General features: G+C 46.6%; 1 protein-coding gene across 7 annotated transcripts; it reads right to left on the bottom strand.

Annotated features, from left to right (window-relative positions):
• Window positions 1-1,392: 1,392 nt before the first annotated feature.
• Window positions 1,393-15,215, bottom strand: ING4 (inhibitor of growth family member 4). 7 transcript variants are annotated; one of them, XR_012693316.1, is made up of 10 exons: window positions 15,067-15,215; window positions 12,321-12,392; window positions 11,829-11,995; window positions 5,663-5,777; window positions 4,939-5,047; window positions 4,669-4,813; window positions 4,179-4,240; window positions 3,062-3,787; window positions 2,607-2,991; window positions 1,393-2,571 (listed from the first exon to the last, which is right to left on the bottom strand). XR_012693316.1 is itself a non-coding variant. In XM_075215849.1 (8 exons), the coding sequence occupies exons 1-8, from the start codon at window positions 15,101-15,103 to the stop codon at window positions 3,748-3,750; spliced, it is 747 nt and encodes a 248-aa protein (XP_075071950.1). In that variant the 5' UTR covers window positions 15,104-15,215; the 3' UTR covers window positions 2,963-3,747. The 7 variants fall into 7 exon arrangements, 1 of the variants encoding a protein (XP_075071950.1); XR_012693317.1 differs by having other exon boundaries at window positions 1,393-2,536; XR_012693318.1 differs by having other exon boundaries at window positions 1,393-2,536; window positions 2,642-2,991.
• Window positions 15,216-18,804: the final 3,589 nt, after the last annotated feature.

The raw sequence follows: 18,804 nt of genomic DNA, 5'->3' as shown, positions 1-18,804 counted from the left end.
GTCACGAGTTAAATTCCCAACCATGGCCTTATCTGTGTGGAGTTAATATGGTGCGCGTGCGTGCGTGTGTTTAGACTCTAAGCCCCAATGGGGCAGGGACTGATGTGAGCGAGTGCTCTCTACATTGCTGTGGTATGAGTGGCGCTATATAAATAAATGGTGATGATGATTCTGAATCTCTGCTATTTCATTACGTGGTCCTTCTTGGTGTGAATCTGTAAAAGTAAAGGATCATAGTCTGTCTGTGATATGTAAATACTGTTAAAGGGGCTATATATTCCCCTTAGATTAATGGTTTATCATTGCTTGTGACGACAATTGGGCGGGAGATGTCTGAAAGAGGAGGGTGCGTACAATCTCTCGTAAGCCACAGCCACCAATCAGATGCCGCCGTCTCAAGCACTGAATGGCTGAGTTAAAGATCCATGATCAGCATTTAAGGCAAGTGGCCATATACAACCTGTTTAAAATTTAGGAATCTTAAGTAATGTATATAAATATATGTGGATTTTGTTTTTTAATGAACATTTAGAAGACAATGCAAACTTGGACTATGTTGTCCTTTAATAAGATAAGAGTCAGTTACAAACCACTTTAACTACTGATCCACAATGCTTCTTTGTGTGCACCAAGTGCATTGCAAACTGGATGCTTGCTCCAAAAGCACACCGTGGCCACTTTCCTCCACCCCCCCCCCCTCCTTTTTCCCTCCACATGTATTAAATTCTTTTGGATTTTGCTATGTGACGCATCTCTTCTCACTGTGAATCTGTTATTTGCCCTAGATGTCCACACTGAACAGGAGAAAAACAAACAAAAACAATTCTGACTTTATGGCTTGTACGAAGGAGATCCTAGTTGGGTTTATCGATCCGTGCCCCCCCCCCCCCCCCCCTTTCATCCTACCACTCAATAAGTAGCATCCACTTTTACAGACAAACGCGTGGGTCCTATGTACTTATTCTGTATCTATGTATGATTTGTTATACCTGATGTCCTGTGCAGCTGAGTTTTGTGGCATCTTACAAATAAGCAATGATAAATCCAACTCAAATGGGCGGTATAGTAAGTGGAAAAAAAAAGAAGGAAAAAGTAATTAAAGGAAGTGGTCAAATGTTTTAGTAGCAAGTGATACTTAGAGGTGTGCTTACGCCGAACGGCGAGATTCTGTCACATGCAAGTCGACAAAACGTTGTGCAGACCAACATAAACCAGCAAAATGGAGCTGAGCTCTAATCTACATGCCCGGAAGACAAACAGGAATATTTGCACACTAAACGTGTGCAGCAGGTCTGCGTTTGTTAAAGAAACCACAGATTGTTGAGATTCTTGGAAGCTTACCTCCGGCTCCAGCCAAACACATCTCATACAACTAATGACAACAGCACAAACTCGTTTACTATTAATTTATTTTTTTTACCAGCAAATCAGGAGAAAAACTTATCTTGGACTGTTGGTGCATTCAGAGATTGTGCACATGGAAAGAAATGAATGCGGAGAGGAAGGGGGAGCTCACTTCATCGTAGAGCGACATACAAATTAGTGTTTCATGATTAATACAGTGTCAGGTAGAAGAGACTTTTGGCAGTCCAGTTGACGGAGCATCAGGAGCTGTGGTGGAGCAGCGCTTGGAGAGCCAAATGTTTCCTACCCCAAAATAAATAACAAGAGGCCTCTCAGACACACACAGCACTCATAGTGACAGACACAAACACACGCACTCCTGGCCATGAAAGGTTTATAGGAGAGAACACACATCCCAACCTTATTTGCTGCTTTAGTGTAAACATTTGGTATTTAAATTCCAAGTACAAATAAAGGAAGACAAATGACTCAGCACCAAAATCCAGTAGTGGGAAGGAGTCCAGGTCGGAAAACGAAAGGGAATGTAAGAGGACCGACCAGGTTACAACGAGAGGGACAGGTTAAAATAAAAAGGGAAAAGAAGAAGTGAAGAGAGAAGGGAAGAGGCCTAGGTGGAAGCGACGGGGAAGGGGCAGAGCTTTGCGGGTGGAAGCGACGGGGAAGGGGCAGAGCTTTGCGGGTGGAAGCGACGGGGAAGGGGCAGAGCTTTGCGGGTGGAAGCGACGGGGAAGGGGCAGAGCTTTGCGGGTGGAAGCGACGGAGAAGGGGCAGAGCTTTGCGGGTGGAAGCGACGGAGAAGGGGCAGAGCTTTGCGGGTGGAAGCGACGGGGAAGGGGCAGAGCTTTGCGGGTGTAAGCGACGGGGAAGGGGCAGAGCTTTGCGGGTGGAAGCGACGGGGAAGGGGCAGAGCTTTGCGGGTGGAAGCGACGGGGAAGGGGCAGAGCTTTGCGGGTGGAAGCGACGGGGAAGGGGCAGAGCTTTGCGGGTGGAAGCGACGGCTTTGCAAGTGGAAACGACGGGGAAGGGGCAGAGCTTTGCAAGTGGAAACGACAGGGAAGGAACAGAGCTTTGCAAGTGGAAGTGATGGGTAAGGGCGCACAAGGGAGGCGGTGGAAGCGAGCGGGGAAGGGGCAGACCTTAGCGGCTGGAAGCGAGCGGGAAAGGGGCAGACCTTAGCGGCTGGAAGCGAGCGGGAAAGGGGCAGACCTTAGCGGCTGGAAGCCAGCGGGAAAGGGGCAGACCTTAGTGGCTGGAAGCCAGCGGGAAAGGGGCAGACCTTAGTGGCTGGAAGCCAGCGGGAAAGGGGCAGACCTTAGTGGCTGGAAGCCAGCGGGAAAGGGGCAGACCTTAGTGGCTGGAAGCCAGCGGGAAAGGGGCAGACCTTAGTGGCTGGAAGCCAGCGGGAAAGGGGCAGACCTTAGTGGCTGGAAGCCAGCGGGAAAGGGGCAGACCTTAGTGGCTGGAAGCCAGCGGGAAAGGGGCAGACCTTAGTGGCTGGAAGCCAGCGGGAAAGGGGCAGACCTTAGTGGCTGGAAGCCAGCGGGAAAGGGGCAGACCTTAGTGGCTGGAAGCCAGCGGGAAAGGGGCAGACCTTAGTGGCTGGAAGCCAGCGGGAAAGGGGCAGACCTTAGCGGCTGGAAGCCAGCGGGAAAGGGGCAGACCTTAGCGGCTGGAAGCGAGCGGGGAAGGGGCAGACCTTAGTGGCTGGAAGCCAGCGGGAAAGGGGCAGAAGGGACAGGAAAGGAATGTAAACAAGACGGAACACTGTTGGCACCTGTATTATAGTTTACTGGGCACTGAAGCTGCCAATAATACATTATTTTTGTCTTTTTTTTAAATCTTCATTGAAGAATAAAGTACACTAATGATATAAAGATGGAAAAGCCCAAAAAGTGAGAATGTCGGGAGCAGAGTATACGGATCGGCAGATACAGAAAAATAGTTTTGTAAAGTTCATGTAGTAAAGAGAAAGATGAAACATCTTAAAGGAGGCGAGAAAATGTCATGGATATTTGGAAAAAGCTTAGTCGGGACAGGTACGGGGAGGAAGTAATCGGCAGAAGCCATTTTTACAATAGAACGGGGAGAGCACTGATAGCTACAGTGAGGAGGAGGAATAGTAATTGGCACAGAGTATGACCAGACAGAAGACAACATAGGCTGTGTTTCGAGGGGGGGGTCTCCGATAACCATCACCAACATTAAACAGCTGGTGACATTGGGCGATCCCTCCTCATGCACAACCAGCACCTGGGAAGAAATGTCTAATACTGCCATTAACACGATCTGTAACTGTTCTCCTAGGATACCTAGAGAAGCGGGTACCACCCACCCCCTTATTCTCATCGCCAATCCCCCACAGGGAGCCGCGGCCGTACAGCTTTACTTCTTCTTCCTCTCTTGTGAGCAACGTGGACAGTACCTGCGGGAGAGAGTGTGAGATTGATGGGAGACACCGTGACAGTAGAAGGAAGGATGATAATAAATCAGATATATAAAGAGATGCAACAAAACCAGCATGCATGAAGGACGACAAAATGGTGATACACAGGCACAACAAGGGGTGTGGTGGCAACGTGGAGCAGCGTGACAGACAGGGCAGTGTGGGGGGGGAGGGGGGACAGGGAGTCAGCAATGTGGGGGAACAAGGGCAACAGGGCGTCAGCATCGTGACGGAACAAGGGCAACAGGGCGTCAGCAACGTGGGGGATCAAAGCAGACAGAGCAGTACCGTTAGTATATGAAATATGAATAGTCATGTTGTGGGTATAAAACATGGAAATGTCACATAATAAACTAGAAAAACTACTCACCATTTTCCACGAGGTTTTGTTGCAAGTCCAACGCAGGCAAAATGAAACCATTCAATTGAACACTGAGGGGATAAAGTGGATGTAAATGTGAACACGACTATCATACACACTAATAGGTCACCATATATGTCACATACTCAACTGCAGGAGAAATATACACATGTGATGGAGTACGTTTAATCTCCAGTCTATTAACCAGATGCCGGAAGCACCTTGTGCAATCAATTATATTTTTATGGAGGGGAGAGACAGGTCCTATATCCCTGATCTCAGAATCATGTATGAGAGATACATAATATACATCTCAGACCGTATAATTGTATGGAGAAGAGACACATATTCTACATCCTTGACTCCGTTATAGATATGTGGGGGAAAGAGGGCGGCTTATGGATTCTATAGCATATAATACTAATAACAAGAGGAGATACAGGACCGATTCCAGTTAGCAAGGCCAGAAAACATCATCACTGCAGATAATTGCACTCACATCTGTATTATCACAGCCGATCATCTCTCCATAGGACACTTGGTGGCACAGACAGTACGTAGGTTCATTGGGGTCCACCGGCATATCCAGCACATCGGAGGGGTGCACCTTCCCAAAATTACTGGCAGGGGCGCCGTATTCAACCCTGAGCAGAAAGAAAAAGGCCAGAATTGCTGCAATTTACTGAAATTATACAGCCGCCGTCCGATTCTCCTCTTCCCTAGGTTGGTCCCACCCAAAATCACCGAACCCCAGATGTTCACCACTTACGTCTGAACAAGTTTAATCTTCTTCTGTCCGATCTTTGCCGCCTCGTCATCCGAGTTCTTCACCTTCGACCTGACCTTTGGGGCTTTCTTCTCCTTTTGACCTCTGCCTTCTGCAGGGAGGATAATCAGAGTGTTATCCCAATGTTAGGACAGGAACAAATGGGTCTAGGGGCCAGATCTGGGGGGGTAAGAAAAAAAGAAGTGATGGTTTATTTTGAAAGTTTGTGCGCTAAGGGTGCAAGAATTCAATATGCCCCATGGTGGAAACTCAATCTGTAAATCTTGACGGAGGCTAAACAATGATTAGATTAGAATACAGGGCAATAGATTTAGATCATGAAGGTAAGACATGAACATGCGGAGGAAAATGGACATATACAGATAAATAAACCAGAAGGATGCAGGTAATTAGACAGACACGGTCGTGAAGAAAAATTAGCGGGGTCAATTGAATAATGGCTAATGGTGCGGATTTTACAACAGGCTAAGCAGCCATAGTGGAAGTTTATAGGAGATCCTGGAGAATACCAAGTTGCAGAACAAATGATGGATAAATACTATATAGCTCCAGAGGAGGAATTTGCATAGAGGGAAGCAGGACATCCAGCAGTGGGATGGGGAAGTAGAGAATCTAGGAAAAGATAAGCGGACAAGCTATGGGGTGATGGACTGTTGGTCAAGGTCTTGGGGCAGGGGAATGGCCAGGCAGAAGGTAAGCTGCTCACTCTTTTTGCCTTTGCTAGAGCAGCTATCATAGTCACTGGATTCAATGTGTTTCTCCTTCAGATCGGCTTCAAATCGGGCCAGGTCCGTGTCCAGCCTCCGAATGTGTTTGTCTACCTGGGTGGGGGAAAGAGAGGGAGAAGGTCAAATCACATGATGACAAAAGCAAACGCCTAAAACATGACACCAGCAGGTCCAGAGACAACTGGATTTAAGTTTCAGACACCAGAAACATATGGACCAATTGGTTTACTGCCTTTTTGGTGGGTTTTTTTTGTAGAATGTTTTTATGGAATGAGAGAGGTGGACTTATTTCTAAATCTTCACAGGAGCGCCTCACATTTATCCCATAGAGACTATGGCAGTGGATCCCAAACTTTCTCAGTTCTAGGCACCCTTAGGGTCTGATAATTTTTTTAAGGCACCCCTAAGCCAAATTACCAAGTAGACCCCCACCCACCTTTGCTTTCCAGACACCCCTTTGAGATCACCAAGGCACCCCAAGGAGCCGTGGTGTACAGTTTGGGAACCACTGGACCATGGCCTTTTGACCTACACAGTGCTGGGAGAACATGCTATGCCAATAAACAGATAATTTTGACTGAACTAGATATATCTAGACAGACATGGTCTGGGAGGGATGAGGAATATCCAGATTGCGGTCTTTATTTTACACTGTATAGACATATAGGCATGCTTGTATAATGTGACAAGCTTAGTGTTAAGAACGTACGTACAGATATGTTTCTTAGACTGTGAACTAACTTGGGCAGGACATTATATTACAAGGAGTACAAGCACAGTGGATAATAATGAGGTGTGTCATTAATGTGGCATCTGATTGGACAGGAGCAACAGCCAATCCAGTGTTACATTACTTACACACCTCCCATCCGTAGTGGAGAATGCCATGGATGGTGTTGAGCCCCCTACCCCCAAAAACCACTAATAAGGAGTGGGGGCACTACTGAAAGAAAAAGGAATGTCCAAATGTGACAAACTCTTTAAGATCATATGGACAAGTAATGCCACAAATATATTTTTCCAAATGAGCCCGCTACCACTAATTCAAATTGAGGGGGTGAGACCTTACAGTTTAGTGCTTGTCCTACTTGGCACAATTAAGGCCAAGATTTCTAGGCTGACAGCAAAAGAGAAGTGGGAAGGTAAACTGGCAGCATCTTTTGGTTGCTCATGAAGTTAAATTGACCGTCCCAGCAGCTTTCAGAGACAACTTTTAGGACAACCATAAAATTTCACCAACATAAAAAGGTTTCAAAACATACACAATACACTGGATTCTTAAACTGGCCACAAGCATATGGATTTAATGCTTTCCCCTAATGAACATTTATCTAAATCAGGCTAACGAAGATCTTATAGTTGTTAAATCACTAATTTGATTGCACAGTAATGCGAGTTATTGTCAGTGAAGAGAGAATACCGATTCATTTAGTTTAAAGGTGCTTACAGAATGATCTTCTCTACTGAGTCAATAATAGCGAAATAATACACTGTTCAATATGGTCATTATATAATACCTCACATGGGAAAATGGGATTGTGAACTTTCCCCGATTCCATTGGGTAACACAGACAGAGGGGAATTAAGCTCCACCAACAACAGACAGCCCCCTCCCCCCATCGACCCCCTTTCCCCAACACCAAAACAAAATGAAACTGGAATGGACAACATGTATGGACTGAGCCTCAGGCATTTGAGGGCTCTGAGAAGACTGGTCCTTATTTTGTCAGTCTAAGTGCCAGTGCTTCCTATGGGTGCAACATCACCCCCAATTGCCAATCTGTGTACCCCAGATGGAAGAAAAAAAATGATCAGACTATGCAATAAATGCTTATACCTACAACATACCTGGCCTGACCTCCCACTAGGCAGCTTATTCGGATCATATTTTATAAAATAGGAAACCAATAAACTAGCTAGGGAGGATCCTAAAGAACGGTAACGTGTGACCGTATGACTTAATAGCAATGTCTGATTAATATAGTCTTTACGGTTGAGATATTAAACAACAACCAAATTGCAAAATGGCGATTACTCTTACCGGTAACTGTCTTTCCTTGTAACCTCCATGACACCAGGAGTGATGGGCCCGCCCACCTGAAGGGACAGGAAGTGGAAAGTTTAAATACCTCCCTCCTTCACATTCCCCAGTGTACGACAAATAACCACACAGGCCCACAGACTACAGCGTTATTAGGGAAGGAATCAAGGGTATTGTCAGAGTTTACAAGGAAAGAATATTACCACCAAGAATAACCTCTAGGACACCACCACCAGGAGATATCACAGGGAGCTACGATCATCTGAAGACCTTTACTGGACTTAACTGGAGGCTAAATCTTGGTTTCCCAGGTCATCCAGTTTGTAACGTCTGGAAAATGGTATGGTCCAGCCTGGTATGCAGTCTGGACCATACTGCAACCCTTCCTACTGCTCATTGGGTGGTAAATGCTCCTTCTAACCAGCAGGCCCTCTTCGTAGGAGCCTTGTCTACCACCTTATGGCCACTTTTCCCTCTAAGAGGAGCGGTCTGTAACTCACAGTATTAAAAGGTAACTGGCTCATAAATCCTGTAGATTGTGCATGCTGCTAATCATGGTGGACTCCTAATTAGGTGAACCGTTTAACACATTTACCTTCCAGTTTGCTCATTTTAGAGGGAAAATTGCTTATACGGGATACAGATTGCCTACATGGTCCTTCGGACATTTGTGGTCCTACTAGCTTCATTGCATTTACTTCCCCCGGAAACTGGATAGGTAGTTGAACATGCATCCTCCAGTGTTGTATAACTTGTATATTGCAGAAGGCATCTTCTCACATTAAGACATCTAAACGTTTTTATGATCATCTGTGCAATCCAGCAACTTCTGGGAGGAAAAACGGTTGTAACCATCTAGTATAACAAACGGAGATTTTTTTAATTTACTGATGCAGCACTGGTTCAGGAAGCAAAAGATTCCTGTTGGCTACTTAGATCCATATTCTTGTTCTGCTAATTTCATTAGATGAGTGAACTACTCTTATGGCCACGAGTCTGATCCCTGTCTTGTCTTCTCATTTTCTTCAGCACTCTTGGAATGATGGCAAGAGGAGGAAAAGCATAATCCAGTGACATTCCCTTCTGTGCTAGGACATTGTCTCAAAGAAAAATTTCTTGGAATCTACTCCCTAAACCCTAACAGACAGGTCTACTCCTGGAATATCCAGTTTTATGGATACCCTTCTAGACATTGTCTGGTCCAGACACAATTCCCCTTGGATTACTTAAGTTGTTGACGGCTCTGAAAACCGTACTGTTTTCCACTCTCAGATAAACCGTTTCTTTGCAGGACCTTACAGACTATTAGTAATTCCTTGTACTTTTAGGAAATCCTCTTCTCCTCTGTCCAAGTCAAGGACCAATAGTGCTTCCCATCCTGCTTGCTTGTATCTTCGATAATTACAATGGGGCGTCTGAGTGTCCAAAGGACTCCCTAGACCAGGTTCTCTGTGGACCTCCAACTTAGAACTTGTTGGAACTGACAACACCATGAGTTGGTTAAATATCCTCATTCCTTTATCTTCAGTACCCACCTGTTCAAAGATTTGTCTCCAAGATTAACAGGAACGTTGATAGTATTTCTACCACAGGACTTCTAGTGCTTTTTGGAAAAGTCATCTGCTAGAATTTTCTTTTTTCTTGAACTCCTACTTTTTCAGGGAGCCACAAAAAAAATTTTTGTACCTTGAATGGCTTCTTCTCGATTGAAAATCGTTTTTCGCATCTGCCGCGTTATCTAGTATTTCTAATTCTGAATTAAACAGACAGTATACAAAGCCTGGATTCAGATCCCATGTTCACAGTCCAATATTTCAGACACATCACCTCTAGCAGTTCTAGAATGTTGAGGCATTCAAAATGTAATCAACGGCTTTACTGAGGACTGATGAGGGATTTTTTCCTCAAGGAAGCAATTTTTAAATGGCTTTTAAATTGTTCTAGCAATATTTTTAAGGACCTGGCAACACTTTTAGAAGCAAATTGTCTTGAAAAGAGTAAGGATTGCTTCTCAATTTCTTTTAAGCACTTCTACCTTCTAATCCATCAGGACATCCTCATCATCAAAAGGGAGCAGTTTTCTTTCAAAACATACCTTCTTTTAATTAAACCCTAAATAGTTCTGTATACTGGAAACAATCTTTTTGACCTAGCCTCCCTCACTCCCTCAATGTTTATAGTGGACCTGATGGATATAAGCAGGATATCAGTTTCCTGGGCTGGGAACAGAAATGAGACATTTCACCTAACAAGTCCTCCTCTCCTTCCGCTATCTTTCGATTCTGACCTATTCCTTCTGAATGGGGACATCCCGATCTCGATGTCACGAGCAAACATATATTTGATTGTGTTCTGCATTTCCGACCTAACCAGTTCCATAAAGTTTCTCTTGGCTCAACACACGGCTACTTATACGACAATAACATTTCTTCCCATGTATGCCCCATTTCTTCCCATGGGACTTATACTGGGATCTTCCTTGTTCCCCATAAAAATAGCATTGGGAGTAATAAAACCCCCTGTCGCTCCATGGGCCAATAAGTAAACAGAGTAGATAGGGAGGAATGTAATAGGATTATGATCTCCTACTCCGATGCAATGTAATTATGGCTCCAAAGATTTGAGGCAGGAGAAGAATTCAGACGTCAACTTTATCAGCAGCAGGATTCCTCCTGCGCTAACTCCAAAAGATATCTATATGTCTTCTTAGCTGGTCCTCGTGTGTAGTCCCAGCCTGTACGTCAACCGAAATCCTGACTGCCGAAGCTCACAATTGCCCAAGACCTCAGACAATACTCCTGGAAGCTGCTCACACTCACGAGTCTCTCGCCAGAAGCTCGAAGTCGCGTCTTTGGCTGGCAACAATCCTGACGGCCCTGCTTATCACCAAGTAGCCCACAGAGGGAAAGGTAAGAAGACCTCCGATACTATTATGAAGGATCAGGGCTAGGACTCTTAATAAAGTAAAAATACATCTTGTCACACCTCTCTCCTCATGGGGCAAATGGAGTACACTGGGAATGTGGCTTAGGGAGGGTTAATTTAAGCTTTTCATTTCCAATCCCTACATGCAATCGGGCCACTTTCACCTGATGGAGCGGGTGCAGTCATTGAGGCATAAGGCAGCGATATTATTTTTGTAGTAATAGGTTTTTCGATTTTCACTTTTACATAACACATTCACTTCTCTGAAGCAAAAATGGAATCTTTAACTAAGCAAGTTATTAATAATAATGCATCACATTTAAAATGTGTTTGAAGGACTTTCATAAAATTCAGACGTGAAAGGGGCCAGAGGCCTGATATATTAAAGAGCTTAAAGTGTACCCGTTGCCTGTACACAATGAACGTTTATGAGGAACACTGTATGTGCGACACAAACCTACTCTCCGGAGACGTCTCCTGCCCAACCTCCTACTTCTTTACAACCGCCACTTCCATTAAATGATGCCTTTCGGTCCTTATCCTAAAATACTGCTCAGATTTGTGTTACAGATCATGACTGAGGGGGAACATTCGGAACGGTCTTTATTACAGGTGGCACCTGATTGAGTATTTTAGATTATTATTATTATTTTTTTTTTACATTAGACAAAGAGTGCCTAGAACTAAACTTCACCACCGAAGTGCAAGGCGCTAAATTCATCCTATTTATATTTCCTTTGCAGAGTGGAAAGGATTGTCAGCTCCTCCGCAAACCAAGGAACGCATCTATAAATGTCCTGTCTCCACCCATGCAAAAAGACTGCTACGTAAAATGAGGCACACCGAGGTGCCCATTCTGTAATTAGCAAGTGGCGCTCACACGCCCCCTAATCGCTTCCATCGGTCAGTGCTCCTCCGCTGACGTCACCAACTTGGACTTATTTTCAATTACGTTTCAAACAAGTTTATCAGGCAAATAATGTCCATACCGCTATAATGTACAGCATGGAGCAAGACTCTAGCTGCGTGGTAAATATATAATGACCACATGACACATTCCTCTGGGGGCAACTCAAATATTAAACAGTGTGTACATAAAATTACTGTCAGCTCTATGCATTGTGTGCAGCATGTAACACAGAATTAAGTGTGAGTGGTGGTGGATGACAATCGCTCACCATCTCATAGGTCTGCATGGCCAGCTGCACTTTGTCATCGCCGTACTCTTTGCACTTGCCGTACGCCTCCTGCACTTGTCTGAGGAGCTGCAGCTTTTCCTCGGAACTCATTGTGCGGGCGCTGCTCATATACTGACAGGACAGGCGGTCTATGTGGCATTTCAGATCTGGAGGAAAAAATAGGATCATAGACACACTGACCAGGGAAATAAATATTGAAAAAAGGGTACATTTGTTTTTTTCGTTCAAGTGTGCAACCAACTTTTCATTCCCTATGCAACTCAGTGAAAGCACACAATCACCAGGGCATGCCATGTGGAGGGCAGCGAGTGCAGAATAATCACCAGGGCATATCCCATGCAGGTCAGGAAAAGCACACATACGTCACACTGCATGCAAGTAATTGGGTGTAGTACTAGGTCAGTGTCATATTTTGCTGTTTGGTGACTGTGTGCAGAAATATAAAACATTAACACCATTTTCCACACTCACCTTCTGTTCTCTGGTCAAGATCTCTCATCAACTGGAAGTTCCTTTGAAGCTCAAATGGCAAATTTTCTATACCTGTGAAAGGTTAATTTGGATTCAAGTCATTCTCTTGATGCCAATAATTTGCTCCACTTGTATTCTATCACACTTACTATGTCCCCTCTCTATTCATGTCTGTTTTAAGAAATTACCCTCTCTCCATCAGCTCCCAGGCTATCCCTCTCATCACTCTCTCCGCCAGCTCCCAGGCTATCCCCCTCGTCTCTCTCTCTCTCCGCCAGCTCCCAGGCTATCCCCCTCGTCTCTCTCTCTCTCCGCCAGCTCCCAGGCTATCCCCCTCGTCTCTCTCTCCGCCAGCTCCCAGGCTATCCCCCTCGTCTCTCTCTCCGCCAGCTCCCAGGCTATCCCCCTCGTCTCTCTCTCCGCCAGCTCCCAGGCTATCCCCCTCGTCTCTCTCTCCGCCAGCTCCCAGGCTATCCCCCTCGTCTCTCTCTCCGCCAGCTCCCAGGCTATCCCCCTCGTCTCTCTCTCCGCCAGCTCCCAGGCTATCCCCCTCGTCTCTCTCTCCGCCAGCTCCCAGGCTATCCCCCTCGTCTCTCTCTCCGCCAGCTCCCAGGCTATCCCCCTCGTCTCTCTCTCCGCCAGCTCCCAGGCTATCCCCCTCGTCTCTCTCTCCGCCAGCTCCCAGGCTATCCCCCTCGTCTCTCTCTCCGCCAGCTCCCAGGCTATCCCCCTCGTCTCTCTCTCCGCCAGCTCCCAGGCTATCCCCCTCGTCTCTCTCTCCGCCAGCTCCCAGGCTATCCCCCTCGTCTCTCTCTCCGCCAGCTCCCAGGCTATCCCCCTCGTCTCTCTCTCCGCCAGCTCCCAGGCTATCCCCCTCGTCTCTCTCTCCGCCAGCTCCCAGGCTATCCCCCTCGTCTCTCTCTCCGCCAGCTCCCAGGCTATCCCCCTCGTCTCTCTCTCTCCGCCAGCTCCCAGGCTATCCCCCTCGTCTCTCTCTCTCTCCGCCAGCTCCCAGGCTATCCCCCTCGTCTCTCTCTCTCTCCGCCAGCTCCCAGGCTATCCCCCTCGTCTCTCTCTCTCTCCGCCAGCTCCCAGGCTATCCCCCTCGTCTCTCTCTCTCTCCGCCAGCTCCCAGGCTATCCCCCTCGTCTCTCTCTCCGCCAGCTCCCAGGCTATCCCCCTCGTCTCTCTCTCCGCCAGCTCCCAGGCTATCCCCCTCGTCTCTCTCTCCGCCAGCTCCCAGGCTATCCCCCTCGTCTCTCTCTCCGCCAGCTCCCAGGCTATCCCCCTCGTCTCTCTCTCCGCCAGCTCCCAGGCTATCCCCCTCGTCTCTCTCTCCGCCAGCTCCCAGGCTATCCCCCTCGTCTCTCTCTCCGCCAGCTCCCAGGATATCCCCCTCGTCTCTCTCTCCGCCAGCTCCCAGGATATCCCGCTCGTCTCTCTCTCCGCCAGCTCCCAGGATATCCCCCTTCCCTCTCTCCGGCAGCTCCCAGGATCCCCTCTTCCCTCTCTCCGCCAGCTCCCAGGATCCCCTCTTCCCTCTCTCCGGCAGCTCCCAGGATCCCCCCCTTCCCTCTCTCCGCCAGCTCCCAGGATCCCCCCCTTCCCTCTCTCCGCCAGCTCCCAGGATCCCCCCTTCCCTCTCTCCGCTAGCTCTCAGGATCCCCCCCTTCCCTTTCTCCGCTAGCTCTCAGGATCCCCCCCTTCCCTTTCTCCGCTAGCTACCAGGATCCCCCCCTTCCCTTTCTCCGCTAGCTACCAGGATTCCCCCCTTCCCTCTCTCCGCCAGCTTCCAGGATCCCCCCTTCCCTCTCTCCGTCAGCTCCCAGGATCCCCCCTTCCCTCTCTCCGTCAGCTCCCAGGATCCCCCCTTCCCTCTCTCCGCTAGCTCTCAGGATCCCCCCCTTCCCTCTCTCCGCCAGCACCCAGGATTCCCCCCTTCCCTCTCTCCGCCAGCTCCCAGGATTCCCCCCTTCCCTCTCTCCGCCAGCTCCCAGGATTCCCCCCTTCCCTCTCTCCGCCAGCACCCAGGATTCCCCCCTTCCCTCTCTCCGCCAGCTCCCAGGATTCCCCCCTTCCCTCTCTCCGCCAGCTCCCAGGATTCCCCCCTTCCCTCTCTCCGCCAGCTCCCAGGATTCCCCCCTTCCCTCTCTCCGCCAGCTCCCAGGATTCCCCCCTTCCCTCTCTCCGCCAGCTCCCAGGATTCCCCCCTTCCCTCTCTCCGCCAGCTCCCAGGATTCCCCCCTTCCCTCTCTCCGCCAGCTGCCAGGATCCCCCCCTTCCCTCTCTCCGCCAGCTCCCAGGATCCCCCCCTTCCCTCTCTCCGCCAGCTCCCAGGATCCCCCCCTTCCCTCTCTCCGCCAGCTCCCAGGATCCCCCCCTTCCCTCTCTTCGCCAGCTCCCAGGATTCCCCCCTTCCCTCTCTCCGTCAGCTCCCAGGATCCCCCTTCCCTCTATCCGCCAGCTCCCAAGATATCCCTCATTTCTCCATGCCAGCTTCAAAGATATACCCCCAACTCCCTTCCCCCGTGAAACTCAAGGATATTAAGCATATGCTAACTGCTTATATAAATTATACATGGTTCTCAATGCAAATAACGGCGTGCATGGTGATGCCCTATACACAGCACCAAATCTGCCCCAATATTAATATTTATGTATCTATCACTATGTATCTCCGGGGAGGTGATCACATTCCTGTCCCAGCTCCACACACACGAACTACCCCTCATTACAAATCACTTACTGTCCAGGTAATGCTCCAGGTACATGCCAGCCGCCATCTTCAGCGACAACAGACAAACTTCCGTCCTCCAGGCTCAGCGCCTCTCTGGTGCTCCTCTTGTCGCCATCTTGACTGTGGCAATGAGACAATCTCTTCTCCGACCATTGAATGGCAATTACAGCGTTCCAATCACTAGAGCCCCAGCGGTGCTCGACGGTTCTGTCCCCATAACAGGAGGCCAAGCGCCATTTTGTCGGAGACCGTGGTCCATGCATCCATTGTTCCCCAATCTGTACAAAGCATCGAGTTGGATTAGGGTGAGGTGGGGTAAAAGCCCTTCACGAATTTGGAAAACCAGACACAGTCAGCAGTATGTAGGGATTTATTTAGCAGTGGTAGGAAGACACTGTAACTTTCCAGATACTGAGGATTCACAAACATCACTAAAGCCACAGGTGTCAACTTCTCTTTTTATGTACTTAAAAATTGCAATTAAATAGAAATACTATGAGGACAGAGTTGTTATAAATTGTGTGTATTAAAAAAGTGCATACAATTCTACATTTGCACTGTTTATGTTTATAGTGAAGATGTATCTGTCTCAATGGATAACCATCTCCTTCACTATGATGCAAATCAAAATCTCCATAAGATATTATTACTGTTGGCTTAGCCAGTGTTGGCTAACCTGTGACACTCCAGGTGTTGTGAAACTACGAGTCCCAGCATACCCTTCCAGCAATAAGCTGCTATATATTGGCAAAGCATGCTGGGACTCGTAGTTTCACGACACCTGGAGTGTCACAGGTTAGCCAACACTGGCCTAGACTCACAGTGGATCCCAAGCTTTGTCAGTTTGAGGGTCTTCATAATTTTTTCAAGGCACCCCTAAGCCAAAATAATTACCAAGTAGCCCCCCACCTTGCTTACCACCGACCGTGGCCGCGGCACCTCTGTGAGATCGCAGCGCGCACAGTCTGGAAAACATGGGCATAGGCGATAATTTGTTCACTTTTATGGCAACATGCTTAAGGGCAGGATTCGGCAAATTGTAAAAAGATGTGGTTTGACAAATCAGCGTGTCCGGCCAACCTTCCATCAGCCAGCACACAATTTCCGAAATTCTCCAGGTAGGGACCTTCATAGCTCTTCTGCATCATGGTTTAGGTATAAAAATGTTTTTAAGAGAATGGTGTTTTCCCTTAATATCTATACAGACGCTGCAATCCAGTCCTCTGGCACACATGGATGGCTACGTTTGACCCAATGTGATTGTTTACTGGGCAGCCTGAAAGGACATATCTAAAGGACACAATAAGATACATTTATAAAAGTGGTAATCATTTAGTTGTAAAAAATTTTAGTTTTTTCGACCATTTTTTTTGTTTTCCACCAAATGTAGCAACTGTCCTGCATTATGCCGATGAAGCCTTGCACCATTTATATTCCATCACTGGAATATAATTCAATTCCTAACGATGTGAATTTGGAATAGTTATGAAAGCACCCTGTGATGATGTAACAGACGTGTGCAGGAAAATCTGTGATGTTCGGATACTGTAGTATCTGATGATAATTGCAGCCAGACATTGCTGTGCTGTCCTGTGGCTCATTGCTAGGAATATAATTCCTATGTCATCACAAAACTAAATTAGGTTGTTTTGTCACTAGTGGGTACGGGTAACTATGACTACTTTCTTTCTGAAAGTTATTATTGCATAGCCCTCGCAAACATTATGTCCTTTTAATTGTATATCTATTGAGATCTCTCTGAACAACACACAACTCTAAGGGCTAGATCTATTAAGCTGCGGGTTTGAAAAAGTGGGGATGTTGCCTATAGCAACCAATCAGATTCTAGCTGTCATTTTGTAGAAAGTACTAAATAAATGAAAGCTAGAATCTGATTGGTTGCTATAGGCAACATCCCTACTTTTTCAAACCCGCAGCTTAGTAAATCTAGCCCTAAGTGATATTACATCTGAAGCACTAATCCCTCCAAGTTGAAAAGCTTAGTTCTCCGGAAAGACATTATGGTAAAATATGGTTCAAAGAAGAGAGTGACCCTCAATGTACATATATGTGTAATACTGTGTGAATAAAAGATAGTAGAATTGCAAAAACAAAGCTGTAACATCTACCGTGTAGGACTCTACAAGTCTGCCGAAGAATGACACTTCAAGTCGTCCAATAGAATGGATTTGTGACACTGTCAGCCTCTTCCACATTAACGTTTGCCGTGCAACTTTACTATATGCATCTTAACGTCTCCTGGTTACATAGGCCGGTATGTTTGGGGGATGATCAGATTTTGAACTTGGGCCACCCAACATCACATCTGCTCTTCCGATTGTATCACACACTGAGCAATTTTATGGGCTAAAAGCACCAGATTGGTCCCAGCTTGCGCCAGTGTCATGAGAGTTTGGTTTAAGCAAAGTCTTACACCTGTATTTTTTGCGATTCATCTAATAAGATAAACCACATCCGCCTCCATTCCTAAGAGACGTGCAATTGGAGTCACTAGAACTCCTCTTCTTTGATAGACGTGCAGCCTTCCCAGAGGTTGTGAAGGGGGTACTTGAGTTCTATCTAAATGGGGTCCCTATGTGGAATCATTGCCAAAATCCCAACAGGATGAAATTCTCAAAATATTTGAATCTACCAAATGGTTCTTGTGTTGACGCTTGGGCTCAGATTATTAATGAAGCTTGCTGGCTATTTTCTTAGGTCCCTCATGTAAAACCTGATATAATGTGTTATCTTGGACAACACAAAATACGTCATTATCTACCCTCCCTCTTTCCTTCACCTCCTTCCCCTCCGTCAATACCTAGTACACGGTATAATTAAAATTTGGAATGTACAAAATGCTGTATAAGTATTGTAGAAAAATTTAATGAAGATCGCCTGAAGCGTTGATTTTGATTCTGGTTATGCTAAGTTATGTTTGATAACAAGTAGATGTTCCCTTAATGGAAACAACTCCACCACAATTCAAATGTACATCTCCTATTATCTCCTTTTTGTATTGTTACAGGATTATCTGATGCATACATTCATTGTTTATGATTTATATTGCTATTTTAAAATCATATATATTGAATATCTTCTATGTGTTTTGTGTTTGGAAAATGCAAAGAAAACATTTTTTTTTTTAAAAAAAAAGAAACCACATCATTTGTAACCAGTGGGTCATTATCGTACCAGTCAATATCCTGGAATGGAGGGTGGTGTTTACAGCATTGTGTAGATCAGGCCTGTCCAACCTGCGGCCCTCCAGATGTTGTGAAACTACAAGTCCCAGCATTCCCTTCCAGCTATCAACTGGTTGTCTACCAGCAAAGCATGCTGGGGCTTGTAGTTTCACAACACCTGGAGGGCCGCAGGTTGGACAGGCCTGGTGTAGATGGACAAACCTATTGAGGTCTATGGCTGGCAGTCTGAAACAATTCTGCCCTTTCAGATGACCAAGCAGGTATGATCAATCAGCGGGTGATGGATGTATGGAGAGCAGACAAGTCTGCTGGTCTCCACCATCAACTTCTACATCGGAATTGAGAATGGTCCCACGTTCCAGAGACGCATCACACACTTCCTAGTAGAGGGATTGGATCGTGTTGTGTGCGAGAGAACCTGGTGATTCTAACCAAAATTGTGTAAAAGAAACCATTTGCAGTAAAAAGACAATTGCATCGACCACAGAAGGTTCCCTATAGATGTCTGTAGTACTTTCAGTAAAAGATGGAACTATAGATG

This window comes from Mixophyes fleayi, chromosome 6, assembly GCF_038048845.1.
Source record: "Mixophyes fleayi isolate aMixFle1 chromosome 6, aMixFle1.hap1, whole genome shotgun sequence".
NCBI classification, from domain to species: Eukaryota; Metazoa; Chordata; class Amphibia; order Anura; family Limnodynastidae; genus Mixophyes; species Mixophyes fleayi.
Note: the sequence above shows the minus strand (reverse complement) of the source record. Positions and strands in the feature narration are given on the sequence as shown.